This window comes from Trichechus manatus, unplaced genomic scaffold (genome assembly GCF_000243295.1).
Source record: "Trichechus manatus latirostris isolate Lorelei unplaced genomic scaffold, TriManLat1.0 scaffold00041, whole genome shotgun sequence".
Classification (NCBI taxonomy): Eukaryota; Metazoa; Chordata; class Mammalia; order Sirenia; family Trichechidae; genus Trichechus; species Trichechus manatus.
In genome coordinates, this window is record NW_004443977.1 from 9,288,904 (window position 1) to 9,302,673 (window position 13,770).

General features: G+C 42.5%; 1 protein-coding gene across 1 annotated transcript in view; it reads left to right on the top strand.

Annotated features, from left to right (window-relative positions):
• Nucleotides 1-547: 547 nt before the first annotated feature.
• The window catches only part of ARPC2 (actin related protein 2/3 complex subunit 2), a 31,080-nt gene continuing 17,857 nt past the window's right edge, over nt 548-13,770 (top strand). Inside the window, exons 1-4 of the mRNA XM_004376305.1 lie at nt 548-696; nt 913-994; nt 9,783-9,817; nt 11,268-11,380. Of these exons, the coding sequence (XP_004376362.1) occupies nt 921-994; nt 9,783-9,817; nt 11,268-11,380 (222 nt within the window). The 5' untranslated portion in view covers nt 548-696; nt 913-920. The remainder of the gene's footprint in view (nt 697-912; nt 995-9,782; nt 9,818-11,267; nt 11,381-13,770) is intronic.

Below are 13,770 nucleotides of genomic sequence, written 5' to 3' on the forward strand. Positions count from 1 at the left end.
ATTGCCCTTCTAACAATTTGAAGTTATATGCTTGAGTGTTTACTTGTTTGTTGTCTGTTTCCTTTACCAGACTATAAGCTTCCTGAGGGCAGGGCTGCGTCTATTTTTCTCACCACTGTATCCTCTGCACAGAGCGGAAGCCCACTAAATATTTGTGGAGAAATGAATAAGTAATGGTGCAGCTGGGCAGCCATTAGCGTGGAATGAGGAAGGGACAACGAGAACGAACAGGCACGTAGAGCAAAGGGGAGATGAGATGGGAGATGACAAGGGGGAGCTTCTTGCAGGGTCTCTGAAAATGACAAGACCGGAAGCGTGGAGCTGGACCCCTGGGACGAGCTGGAGAGACGCGCTGGACAGTGAGGCAGGACTCAGGGAATGACAGCTGGGTAGACAACAAACTTGAAGGGGCTGGAAGTAAGGGTGGGGGGGGGTGTTCTGTGGGAAAGCGGAGATGGGACGGCGGCATCACGCATGCACAAGCGTGGCCTCCGGTCCGTCGGCGTGCCTGCCTGCGTGCGCGTGCGCGAGGGGTCGAAGCGGAAATGGCGCCGCGGGGCCGCGCGTCCGGGCGGCGAGCGGAAGTGGGTGTGAGAGCGGAAGTGGCCGGCTAGAGCCGGGGGCTGGGCGGGGACCGGGTTTGTCGGTGAGGCGGCGGCGGCGGCTCGGCAGGCGGGTTCAGGCTTCCGGGGCCAGGTCGGTCGGGTGGGTGGGTGTCTCCACAGTGTGTGCGTGAGCGGGCCAGCGCTCGTGTCTTCCCCTTTCCCCCATCCCGGCCCCTCTTCCCCTTTCCCTTTACCTATTACCCCACCAAGCCCCCCTTGTCAGGGTGCAGCAGGGCCGCTCCCTCTGTCCTTACCTCCTTTACCCACCCTCACCCGCCCTCGTTTCTCCTTCCCCTGCCCGGGGCAGCCGCCGCCATGATCCTGCTGGAGGTGAACAACCGCATCATCGAGGAGACGCTCGCGCTCAAGTTCGAGAACGCGGCCGCCGGGTGAGCGCGCGCCCGGGGCCGGGGGGTGGCAGCGGAGGCAGAGCTCACCCACGCCAATCCCCAGTATTATCCAGGGTCCCCACACCTGGAGGAGAGAGATGGGGGGCTTGGCAGGGTGTGGGGGCCGCCCCGGCGGTGGAGACGTGGGCGCGGTGGGGTGAGGGGTAGAGATGCGTGGGGCGAGGCTCAGAGGAGGGATGCGGAAGCAGTGAGTGGACAGTAGTGCGCGTGCCAAAGGGAGACCTGTAGGGCATGAGGACACCTTGTGCCTGACCTCGCTGGAGGATCCTTTTGCCCTCTGGAGCAAGGAGGGGATCCCTTTCCTCTGTCGTCTTCGTCATTGTTTTGAACCCGAAGAGAGCCCATTTGGGATTGGGTTGGAAGGAGTTTTCAGGGATTCCCAGGAATGGAGGAGGGAAGAAGATGCAGGCCTAGATCACCAACTGCATTCTTGCTCTCCACCCTACCTCCTCCCTAAAGAAGCACGAGGGAAGACTGAAAGGACTGGCTTCCTTCCCATCGGTTCCATCTCCCCAGTCAGACCCAATCTTATAGCCGGAAAAACGCGATTTCTGTAATTTCCCTTTCCCCCGACCCGACTTGAGCAGAAACTGGCCATTTTGTTACATATTTCTCAAGCAAAGCTGACAGTCCCTCCATGCACACCCCTTCTTTATCTGTGTTCTGAGATTCTAATGCTGCTTTCTCCACCCATTAGCCTTTATTTGGTTATTTACCTTTTAAATTCTTGTACAAGACCCCTGGCCCGTGATTCCTTCTATGATAATCTTGGCCCAGTGACACTTCAGAGCCTCCTGGTTCTGTAAAGTTCTTAGATAACCTTCACCATTGGCCTTTTTAAAGATGGCGTTAGAACATTTTTCTAAGGTGGTCTTCTCAGTTGAACACAAGGATCCTTAGAAGACAAACAGCCCCCTCCCCAAGAGCTGCTTTGCTTTTCTAATATTTAAAACATGAGGCCAAGGAATTGGCTTTATCTTCTAATTTTTAGTGGCCTGTGGCCAGTTCCCTTGCTTCATTTCCCCATCTGTGAGGATGGGGCTTCACATCTCAGTTTCAGTTGAGAAACTAAGTGCAAACTGATGAACTGGGAAGTAGTGATAGGAAAGTAAATGGTTGGAGAGCCACAGATGGGAGAGGGTTGGTGGAGGGGAAATTCTAAGTGATCATAATGGACTTGTGGCTTGGAGGCAGTAAAAATAAAAAAAAACTCTTCTAACTCACTGCTTAAATCAAATATATTGTGTGTCATATCTTTTTTATAAACCCACAGATTTATCTATACAACAAAGCATGACTTTTCTTGAATAACATGCAGTGAGCAGTACTGTTTCCTACCAGGGACTGTAGTTGCTTATAATTTAGGCTAACTTCTCTTCAGTCTCTCCTGCCATTTCCTTTGCAATTTAAATAATTCATGTGAATCAGCCCAGGGTCTTATTTGGGTGATTGCCGTGTACTTTTTTTGAGCAGTGTAGCACATAAGAGGAAGTTGAGCTAACTTCTGCATTTTCACAACGGATCTTAATGCATTCTCAAGTCCAGACTAGAAAAGAATGAGACCTAGTGGCTGTAAGCAGATCAACCAGATAATTGCCTGTGTATTTTCAAGTAGAAGCATGCCTTGTATGTAGGAGTATGTTCACATCTATTTGTGTATTAATAACTTGTGATTCCCAAATGTGACCCATTATTCAGAACTTTTAGCTCTTTTTATTTTAGAAAATTATTCTTAGAGCAGCTAACCATTTCAGAGGGGTTAAAGCAGGCCCCCAAGTCAGGAAAGCCTTAGTTAGAACTTCCAGGACATTTGTTAAAAGATTTGCATTGTATTGATGTTGGATATGGGGGGAGGGTGATGAGCTTTGGCTTTTATTCTGGCTCATCTCCCCTTTGACATGTGACTTTAAATAAGTGGGCATAAAACATACTCTGCTAAAAAGCACTTGGAAGATGTTTGGAAAGAGACAATAATATCAGACCTACTAGGTAGGGCTTTTCTGGGATTGCAAATATAACTCCCAGCAGAAGCCTGTTTCCAAGCCAAGGGTGCCTTTCCAGGCACACCAGTAAGGTGAGGCGGTGATGAAACAGTTAAATATTTGTCCAGCGCATGCCTACACGAGAAGGTCTGCAAAGGATGACTAGTGTGATAATCATAAACATATATGAGATTCTACCAGTGCTCAGAGGAGCCTTGGTGGCCCAGTGGTTAAGCGCTTGACTGCTAACCAGAAGGTTGGCGGTTCAAACCCACCATTCGCTCCACGGGAGAAAGATGTGGTAGTCTGCTTTTGTAAAGGTCACAGCCTTGGAAACCCTACCGGGGAGTTCTACTCTGTTCTATAAGGTCGGTATGAGTCAGAAAAGACTCGACGGCAACGGGTTTGGTTTTGGTTTTTACCAGTGCTCAGCACCAGGCGAGAGCGGAAAAAAGGGGGGGCACTTTCTGAGAGATCTTACTGGCAAAGTTACAGAGAAGCTAAGGGGTGAGTTGTATTGAGATGGGAAATAGAGAAAGACTTTAAAGAAAAACGCTGAGGGTTTGAAAGGCGGCACCAGTGTGAGAGGCTGCTGAAATAGAGCAGCTTCACCCTGCTTTACACTTCTTCCAAACCCGTTGCCTTCAAGTCAATTCCAGCTCATAGTGACCCTGTAGGACATAGTGTAACTGCCCCATAGGGTTTCCAGGGAGCAGCTGGTGGATTCAAACTGCTGACCTTTTGGTTAGCAGCTGAGCTTTTAACCACTGCACTAGCAGGGGCTCCTTAACACTTCTTAGAGCAGACCAGTTGGGGAAATTGTGGTTCAAAGCAGCCTTCTCCAGAGTGGATCTTTCAGCTCTGCACTGTCTAGTATGATAGCCACTAACTACATTTGGCTATTTAAATTTAAATAAAAATTAATTAAAATTCAGTTCTTCAGTCACACTAGCCATATTTCTAGTGCTCAGTTACCATGTGTGGCTACTGTATTGGACAGCGCAGATGTAGAACATTTCCATTGTTGCTTTAAGTTCTTTCTGTTGGACACCATTGTTCCAGCTACTGAAAAGGTAGCATTGAGATTGTCTTAAAAATAGTTCTGTGGTATATATACTTCAGAATGCAGTTGCACTGGTTTTCCTTTGGGTTTTGTTTTTTTTTTTTAATATTTTATCGTGTTTTTGGTGAAAGTTTACACAGGAAATTAGGTTCTCATTTAACAATTTCTATCATATTGTTCAGTGATATTGATTACATTCTTCACAATATATTAGCATTCTCATTATTTCCATTGTGGTTGTTCTGTTTCCATTAACCAAACTTCACTGTCCTCCTTTACTTTCTCATCTTTGGTGTAGGGTAAACGTTTACCATTTTATTTCATCTAGATGATTACTTTGAGGAGCACAGTACTCATGGCTGATATATTTATTTCATGGGCCAATCTGTCATTTGGCTGAAAGGTGACCTCTGGGAGTGGTTTGAGTTCCAAGTTTAAAGAGTATCTCCGGGCGATAGTCTGGGGATTCATCTAGTCTCTACCGGCACAGTAAGTCTGGCCTTTTTGGGGGAATTTGAATTTTAGACAACATTTTTCTCCCATTCTGTCCGGGACCATCTATGAGGCCCTGGTCAGAACAGTCAGTAGTGGTAGCTGGGCACCATTTAGTTCTGATATCATGGTGGGTGATGTCGTTGTTCATGTAGACTGTTGGTTCTGTAGACTAGTTTCTTCTTTGAGTCTTTGGTTTCCTTCTTTCTCTTTTGCTCCAGACGAGTAGAGACCAATAGTTGTATTTTAGATCCCACTCACAAGCTTTTAAGTGGGGTTGATATTTTTTTACTAATGCCTCTCAGATTATCCTCCTCAGACCTTCTTGCCTCTGACATCCTACTAAAAGTCTGAATTTCCATCTGGTAAAGCAATTCTGTCATCTAACCTTTTGAGTGAATACATTTGGTCATGATAACCTTTTAATTTGGAGGCAGTTCAGGCAGAGCATAAGATTTATTCCAAACAAATTGCTTTTTATTTTTTCCTACCACACAACTGGGGAAATGGTTTATTGGAGTGATCCATATAGCCTCACAAAATGATAATTAGTGGTAAATTGCCTTCCCAGCAGCCTTCAACCTGAGAGGATGTGACTGATGAAGAAACTATACTCAAGCCTACAAGTAACTCCATGCTCAGGTCTTATCAACAGCAGTGCCTTTTCATTTAGGAATTCTTACCTGGGCCCCCAATTAAAGCAGAAGTAATATGGCAAATTAATTGAATTCTCTTGTCACTGCTTAAACACCAAGAACCTTTTCAGCCTCAGAAGCTAGGCCTGTCCGTGTAGCTAGAGTCGGGAGTTCAAAATTGAGGAAATGCTGTCAGATGAAAATTGATGTCGATTTTAAGTGTGTGCTAGCTTCTTGCCACGGCCTTTGCAGATTGTGGGGAGCTGTGGTTCAGTGAGGGGGAGTGAAGCTCAGTAAGCAAGCAGTGCCAGTTGGGGTGGGCGAGGACTATGGGAGGAGAAATTTGAAAAAGAAATAAATTAAATCTTGCTGATACCCTGTTCTCCTTCCCCAAAATGCTGCATATGTCCTCAGAGAGACAGTCTGGTTTGAAGTTATTTGGAATTAGGACTTTTTTTTAAGTATTTGGAAGTGGCTGACTTGCTAAGATCTGGTTGATCTTTTTGCAGATCCTTATAGTTACACACTGCTGCCTGTCCTCTGGCCTCCTTGGGACCAGTTTTGGCATGAAGCCATCACTGAACTGGTGACTCCTTAAGGGCAGAGTCTGTAAATTTAGTCATCTTTGTTTCTACAGCATTCTCATTGTGTGTGTGTGTATGTATATACATATATATGTATATAGGCAGCTCAGTAAATGTTTTCCTGAAGGAGTGAATGAAGCCAGGTAGAATGATTCTTGGTTTCTTTAGGAGCTTATCACTTTTCTGACATTGTGTGAATCAGCTTTTGTCTTCATGTTTTGAGATATGGCTTAGAAGAGAGTAGGGCTACCTCTTAACTACACTTTGCTCAGAAAGGATGATGGGAGCTTTGTAGAGGATTTAAAGGAGACTGGTCAGAAATTTTTACAGTGAGAAGAATTCAGTAATGTCTCTAATCCCACTCATGGAAGAGGGATAAATGCCCAAATAGGGAATTGGATCCTACGATGTATTCATTAGTAAAAACTCCAAAGTTCTTAATGAGAAAAGAGGCTTAGATAATGCAATTGCCAGGAATCCTTTGCTGACTGATTAATGACGTTCCAGAAGCTTCCTTAGAAATAAAGGATAGAAGACAAATTTTTCTTAAAGATTTTAAGAATAGCTCTTGAAACCCATCTGAATGAATTGAACACATCTGAAGAGTAAGACATTATTATGTTTTAGTGTCTTGGTCTGTCCGGTTAGTAACCCTAAGGACTTATCCAGCTGGTTTATTCTAGGATTCCAGACACTGAAACAGTCTGACACCTATTAAGGGGTTTTGTTTCTCCTTGTACTGCTAACCAATTCCTGATTATGGAAGTTACCACAATCCTAAAACCTCTCCCAGCCACAGCTTCAAAGTCTGGTCTCCTCTGACTCTACCTAGGAGAAGAAAAACGAATTTGTTGATCACCTTCTGTGAACCAGGCACTGTGCTGTATGCTTTACATGGTTTTATTTGGTTTCAGAATGTGCATAGTAGTTCCCATTTACAATTGCGAAAACTAGGACCTCTTAAGGTGTGAAGAGGGAGTAAACATTTATTGGGTTATTCGGTGCCGTTGAGTTGATTCTGACTCATAACAACCCCATGTGATATAGAGTAGAACTGCCCCATAGGGTTTCCTAGGCTAAAGCAGATCACCAGGTCTTTCTCTCCTGCAGAACCACTGGGTGGGTTTGAACTGCCAGCCATTTAGCTAGTAGCTGAACACTTAACCATTGCACCATCAGGGCTTCTTGTTCATTGAGTAACTACTATATATTAAGTACTGTGCTTGGCACTTTTCTCTGGTGATTCCTGACCTTGTTTATGATATGGCACACATAGAATATGACAATATTTGTATGCCACATTTTGGTAAGTGGTCTAGCTAGAGACCCTGTCATATCGCTGCCCTAAGGACTAACAGAATCATTATCTCAGCATATATGTAACTTACAAAACATTGGTTCGGAAACTACGTACATCATCTCATTTAGTCTTCACAACAACCTTGTCAGGTAGGTGTTTTTTATAGAAGAGGAACCTGAAGCCCAGTGACATTTGAGTTACCTTGCATGTGGTCACTAGCCAATAAGTGACAGAACTTGAGTCAACCAGTCAATTCTGAAGGACTTGTTTTTTTCTGTGATTAAAGTCACCCCATCATGTGAAACTTTAGCAGATGGTAGAACAGTAAATAACTACTCATCTTTTTTGGTCTGAGTGGTGCAGCTTCCCCCAGACCAGTTTTACTCCTCTCTATCTCTGTGATTTAAAATCACAAAAGTAAATAGCAAACACTTAGTCTTGGAATTGAGAAACGATTTCTGTTATGGTATATTTCAAATGCGATACTTCAGTACTCCTTATTGAGGCACAGAGTCTTGGACCCCTCACTCCCAGGTGACTTCTGGTAAAGTCTCCTTTGGCCTAATGTTCTCCTCAGAGCTTTCTCTCCCCTCTCAACCTTTTGTGCAGCCATAAGTAGTCAACTAAAACATTAATGGCAGTGATTTGACAAATATTCCTAAGGTAGCAAACCACTTAGTATAGATCTCAGCAACTTCTTCCACCGGGGATATGTGCTCAGGGAACTTTATAGCCTAGAGAAATTCAGATTTTAAGAGACTCAGAATGTTATTAGCTTAGGAACCCTAAAGTTATTTGTAGTTTATGTTTCTCCCATCTGTTGATGAAGTGGGAGAATGAGGAACTCACCCCTTCCTTGGCTGGGTTAAAGCCTAACCATTTAAAAATAAGATAAAACTTAACAAAGTTACAGAACATAGACCTTTATAAATCTCCACCTGACTCTTAGGCACAGCCAGACTTTCCCAGGAAAATAAACTTCAGTGCGCCCTCTTAATATTTCATTGTTCATCCTCTTAATATTTCATTCAAATGGGCCATAGATGAATGTGTCCACTTTTCTTTACTCTTGTTGTTTAGGAGTGAAGAATGGTTTATGGCCATTCATTGCCTTTGTCTACTGGCTACAGTTTCAAAATGACAGCTCAGAAGCAACTTAAATTTTCACTCCAGTTCTTTCCAGTGTATTCAGAGCTCACTGCCTCCTCATAAACCCACTTACTGCTTCCATTCTTAGAGACACCCAAAGTGCTTTTCCTAAGTCACATCTGTATGGCTTTGAAGAAGCAGGGTGGAACTTTATGTGTGATTTACATAGGTTGATTTTTCAGTAGGACTAACATGCTTAATAGAAGCCAGTTTCCTTGAAGAGTACTGTTTAGCCTCTGCGTCAGCTTTTTAATAGCCATAAACCATATTACATATTCCATTATTTCCCAGCAACCCTGGAGAAAAACTCAGTCTTCGTTCTTTTTACAGGTGAGGGAGCAGAGATAGTGTCAAAAATATGTACTTGATTGTGAGGTTTTGAGCAATATTAAGTAAGAATAAACGTGAAATTTTGTATATCTTGTCTGCTAGCCCGTAAAACAAAGTGGAATCAGTTAAGTTATAGGTGGCTGTAGTGTCTTTGTTTCCTACCATTGGGCAGTGAGGAGAGGGCCGGGAGTCATGTAAAGTAGCTTTTCACTAGGGGTTAGTTGACCATTGCTGTATATAGCTAGGGTGTGTGTCATGCCTTCTAGGTAATAACTTGGCAGCGTTTAACAAGTAGTTCATGTACCTAGCTAAGCTGGGAATTGCACAGAAAGTATTAGGCACTCATTGCCTTCCAAGATAAGTTCTCTCAAGTCAGTTCTCTTGTTTTATCTGCAGCCGTTCTATGAGGTAGGTAGGATCACTTGTATTCCCCCATTTTATAGATGTGTACATGAGAAAACAAAGGCTTGACGGTGTTAATTTGTCCCAAAACATGTACCTGATAAAAAGGCTAAAGTTGGAAAAGAGATATCTTGACTATTCTCTTCAGTGTTATTTTGTGCTACACTTTCCATGCAAGTCCAGAGCTGGAATTAAAAAACAAACCAAAAAAAAAAAAAAAGCCCCACAACTGGGGTAGAACCAGCCCAAGAGGTTCGTGAAGGAAAGTGGTCAATACTTTGGTGATGTAAAGGAGAGGGAATGATGTGTAGGGGCACTTAAAAAATTGTACAGACTGTCTAATACTTTGGAATAGAATAGAACTTCCTATTTTATAGCCTGAAATCATCCTTTCACTTTCAAGCAAATGAAAACCATTCTACATTATTCTTCACAGTTTTCCTGCTGAATGTATTTCCACCCACTACCACTACTGTCCTATGGGGGAGGCATTAACCAAAAGGTGGCATTTTGTTGTTCACATATACAAACCTAAGTATGTTGTGTTTTGAGGGAATTCAGAATGAAGGTGAGCGGCATTGACGGCAAGAGATTCAACAGCACCTGAAAAACAAAAGCTGTAACTGCCCTGCTTTCTTTTCTGTCCTTTACTTTAAGCAAGTCCTAAGGTTCAGGTGCATGAAAAAATGAATTGTGTACTTGGCAGTAAGCTTAAGATTTATACAGAATGGGTTGATCCTAAATAAACCTCAGGAACCTTTCCAAGTCCCTTGCACACAAGCAGCAATAAAATTATCTTAACTAAGAAAGGTCTTTGTTTTGTTTTGCAGAAACAAACCAGAAGCAGTAGAAGTAACATTTGCAGGTAAGTATCTTTATCTCAACCACTGTTCAGGTAGAAAAGAAAATTGTTCTTAAGATAAGTGTTGGCATTTTGGTCACTATCTATGGATTGTCAAGTCTTTTTGAGGTCTTTATCGTAGATGATGATTTCAAGTATTTAATCCATCAGTGACTGACATTGGAGTTTAGTGAACTCTGTGAAGTTACCTGCTGATATCTTAGATATCTTGGCTTCAATTTTGTGGTACAAACTAAGGTTGGTTGGTTGGTTTTAGTTTGGAAATATTAAGTTATTATCGTCAGGTAGCCATCATCTTAGTTTTCCTGGCAGTACAGTAGTGGGGAAACATAAAAATGCTAGAAGCTTGTTCATCAAGTCAGAGAGAGATGTCACTACTTTCTATTCCCTGTGAAGATTTAGGTATTGATACTACTCACTTGTGTATGACCTTTGAGGAGTTACACAACCACCTGCTGTAAAATGACAAGATGATCTTGGAGGACTTTTATGGCTTTGAAGTGCTGTGACTTGGAGGCCAGGCGTCGTTTCTCTCCCCTTCTGCTAACTAGAAGTGCCAGCTCTCCCTCCGTGACTCTCATGCCAGCTCCCTAAAGCAATGGCACTCAGCACCTAGTTTCAGGAAATGCACAGGATAAGTCCTCTGTTTTGCAGGAAGATAGAAGCCAGTGAGAAGGAAAGCCTATAGATTGGGAGAGACTTAATATATAACCAAATGCAGTGTGTGGACCTTGTTTGAATCCTAAAAACAAAAGCCGTCTATTCTTTATCCTCTAGTGATACATTCTGAAGTATTTATGGATGAAATTATGTAAATCATGGGGGGGGGGCTTTGTCTAAATGAAACAAGATTGGCAGTATGTTGATAATTGTTGAAGCTGCATGCATCACAATAGAAGTGTTTGTTTTTTTCTTTAAATTTGTTTCTACACCAGGCTATCAAAAGTTCTTTAAATTTTTTCACACCAAGCTGTGGTTAAGGTAAGAATAGTTTTGTGATTTTAGAAAAGAGCAAAGAGATGAGTGCTCAGCAATAAACACCATTTGACTTACATACCTTCTTGTTTTTTTAGTCTCTCATACAAAAATTTATACATACATTAAACCCTAGTTGCTCTCCCCATGCTGAGACAGCACACTATTCCTTTCCACCCCAGATTTCCCATATCCATTCAACCAGCTCGTGACCCTCTCTGCCTTCTCATCTCATCTCTGGACAGGAGCTGCCCATTTAGTTTTGTGTATCTACTTCAGCTAAGAAGTGCTCTCTTCACGAGTATCAATTTATGTCCCATAGTCCCGTCTAGTCTTTGTCTGAAGAGCTGGCCTTGGGAATGGTTTTACATGCTTTCTTAAAAGGGGGACTACTTCTTTGTGGCCTGCAACAAGGGAGATGCTTAGAGATATTATTCCCCATTCCCAGGTTGAGCAGTCTCATTTGCTTTGCTCACAGATTTTGATGGGGTCCTCTATCATATTTCAAATCCTAATGGAGACAAAACAAAAGTGATGGTCAGTATTTCTTTGAAATTCTACAAGGAACTTCAGGCACATGGTGCTGATGAGGTAAGTTCCACATCATTTTCCTTTGGACTCTGACTTCCCTTCTCCTTTTATGGGAGCTTTCCGTTCATAGAAGATCCGTGGCACAGAATCACTCCCACCTTCTTCAGTGTACTGAAGTCTGGACAGCTTGCCACCTAACCAGAGAATCTTGACTCCATTTCCCATAATGATGTAAAGAGGGGTATTTCTCAGAAAAAGTTTTGGCTCTTTGCCTGCTTTTTACTCTGGAGAAAGAAAGATGTTCTCCATCAAAGCTTAATAACTTTATCAAAATCTTAACGGAAGACCTTTGCCTTTTTTAAAAATTATATTCGCTACCAGGATTTTATAAAACAAGGAAAAGAGAAACCGCCTTAGCCCTCCAAAAAGGTAGCAAAGAATATTTTTCCTCCGTCAGTACAAAAAGAGCAGTTGTAAGAAGGAGAGGGATTCTATTCTATTTCTGTAACGTTATCAAGGTAGATATATAATTTCTGACCTGTTTAAATTTTAGACTCTCTAAGTTTCTCATTCTGGAAGTGTAGGCACTTTAAAATTTGTACCCTTTAAAATTTGTAATTTGTAATTTAATGTTGTGCAGAGCTAGCCTCGTTAAGGATCTCTTTTGCCTTTGTCCGCCTTACGGGAAATAAGAAGGGATGTCCAGACATTTTGAAACTCTTGATGGCGATGCCTTGTTCACTGGCTTCTTTTGGTAGCTTAAGTAGCAGGTTTGGTTCCTGTTGAACTATATTTGCTCTAGGGAGAACCATTTATGGAAGAAAGAAAACGCTGTTACACCACTGTGCGAACGTTGTGGTTGGGTCTCAAAGCAGGAAGTATGACTCAGTTCCTGAATCAGTTTTCAAATATCTTCGTTTTAACAAACTAGACTCTCCTTGATCTCTTGAATGATGTTACAGCCATTTCCGTTACGTTAGTTTCTGAATAAGAGAAGTAGCTTTTGAATTAAAATGTATGTGATGAAAAGGCTGTTTGTCATAAGGAATATGATCAGAAGCTCAGTAAGTTTTTGGTATAAAAACTAAAATTGATGTTAACCAAACAGAATACTAAGAGCCATAGGTGGTCACTTCCCTTACTTATTCAGGTGCAATTGATTTGCCCCATAAGTTCAAGGGAAGAAGAAAGATTTTTCTTAAATTTCCTTTTCTTTCCTATCCTTTTCTTACAGTGGAACTCCAGAACATGTTGCTATTCTGGTAGCTACCCCAAGGGTCAAAGAACCAACCCCACCCACTGGAGTGGGTGGAGTAAGTAACATTCAGAGTGTTGGAGCAGAGTACACAGTAAATGCTTCCTGGGTTGGTTAAACAGTGAACTGGCTGTGATAACCACAGGAAGCTTGTTACCTTGTCGCAGGCCCTCTTAAAAGGCAGAAAGCCTCTGCTGCTAGGTGGGAAGGCCTGATGGTGAGTGATAGGTTGCCTCCACCATCACCTGGTGTCAGGTTGAAAGAGGGGGCGCAAATTGAAAAGTGAATCATGATTAAAAGTGCAAGTGAAGTAAACCGGGAAGCGTTGGCTGGTTTTGCCAAGGAGAGAGAGCAAAGGAGTTGAATGTTATAAATTTGGTTCTCAGAATCTGTGATATTTCTGAATATTAACTTAGTAAGCTTAGAATTAAACTAAATCTAAGGAGCTGTGGTTTTTCCACAGCTGATTTCCCCTTCCTCCAAGTACCAGTAGTACAGACAGTACAGAATTACAGCTCAGTGGCAGCATGCTGGTTAAAATTCTTGTGGGATGTGCTTTTTTTTTTTTTCCCCCCAAACTCTTTAAGAGAAGTGGTATATGCGATACCTGAAGGTCAGATCTCTTTGTGCCACCAGCAGACTGTATGACCTTCAGCCCCTCACTTCAGTTCTTTTTCTGTAAAAGATACCTCATAGTGGGTGTATGATCCCCAAATAGGAACTATACGTGGTGTTACTTAGTGTTTGCCTTTATGTAAACAAGTGTGATCACTGATTTCATGCTCTGAGGCCCATTCTGTTATCCAAGTTTTACGTATTGAGAATTTCTTCCAACTATAGGAAAATGGTTAAGTGAATACATGAAATATTAAGAAAATATTGTTCAGTGGATTATTTGCAGCTATTCTTAAGGTGTTTCCAAAGAACATTTAAGAATGGGGGGTGGAGGGGGTCACAGGTGATTTTTTCAAATGCAACAAAAGGTATATAGTTTGCTCCCAATTTTTTTTTAAAATATATAAAGAATACATTAAAAATAAACGTACCCTGGTGGCACAGTTGTTAAGCGCTCAGCTGCTAACCAGAAGACAGGCAGTTTGAACCCACCAGCGGCTTCTGCGTGAGATAAGACCTGGCAACCTGCTGCCGTAAAGATCACAGCTTAGCAAACCTTATGGGGCAGTTCTGTTCCGTC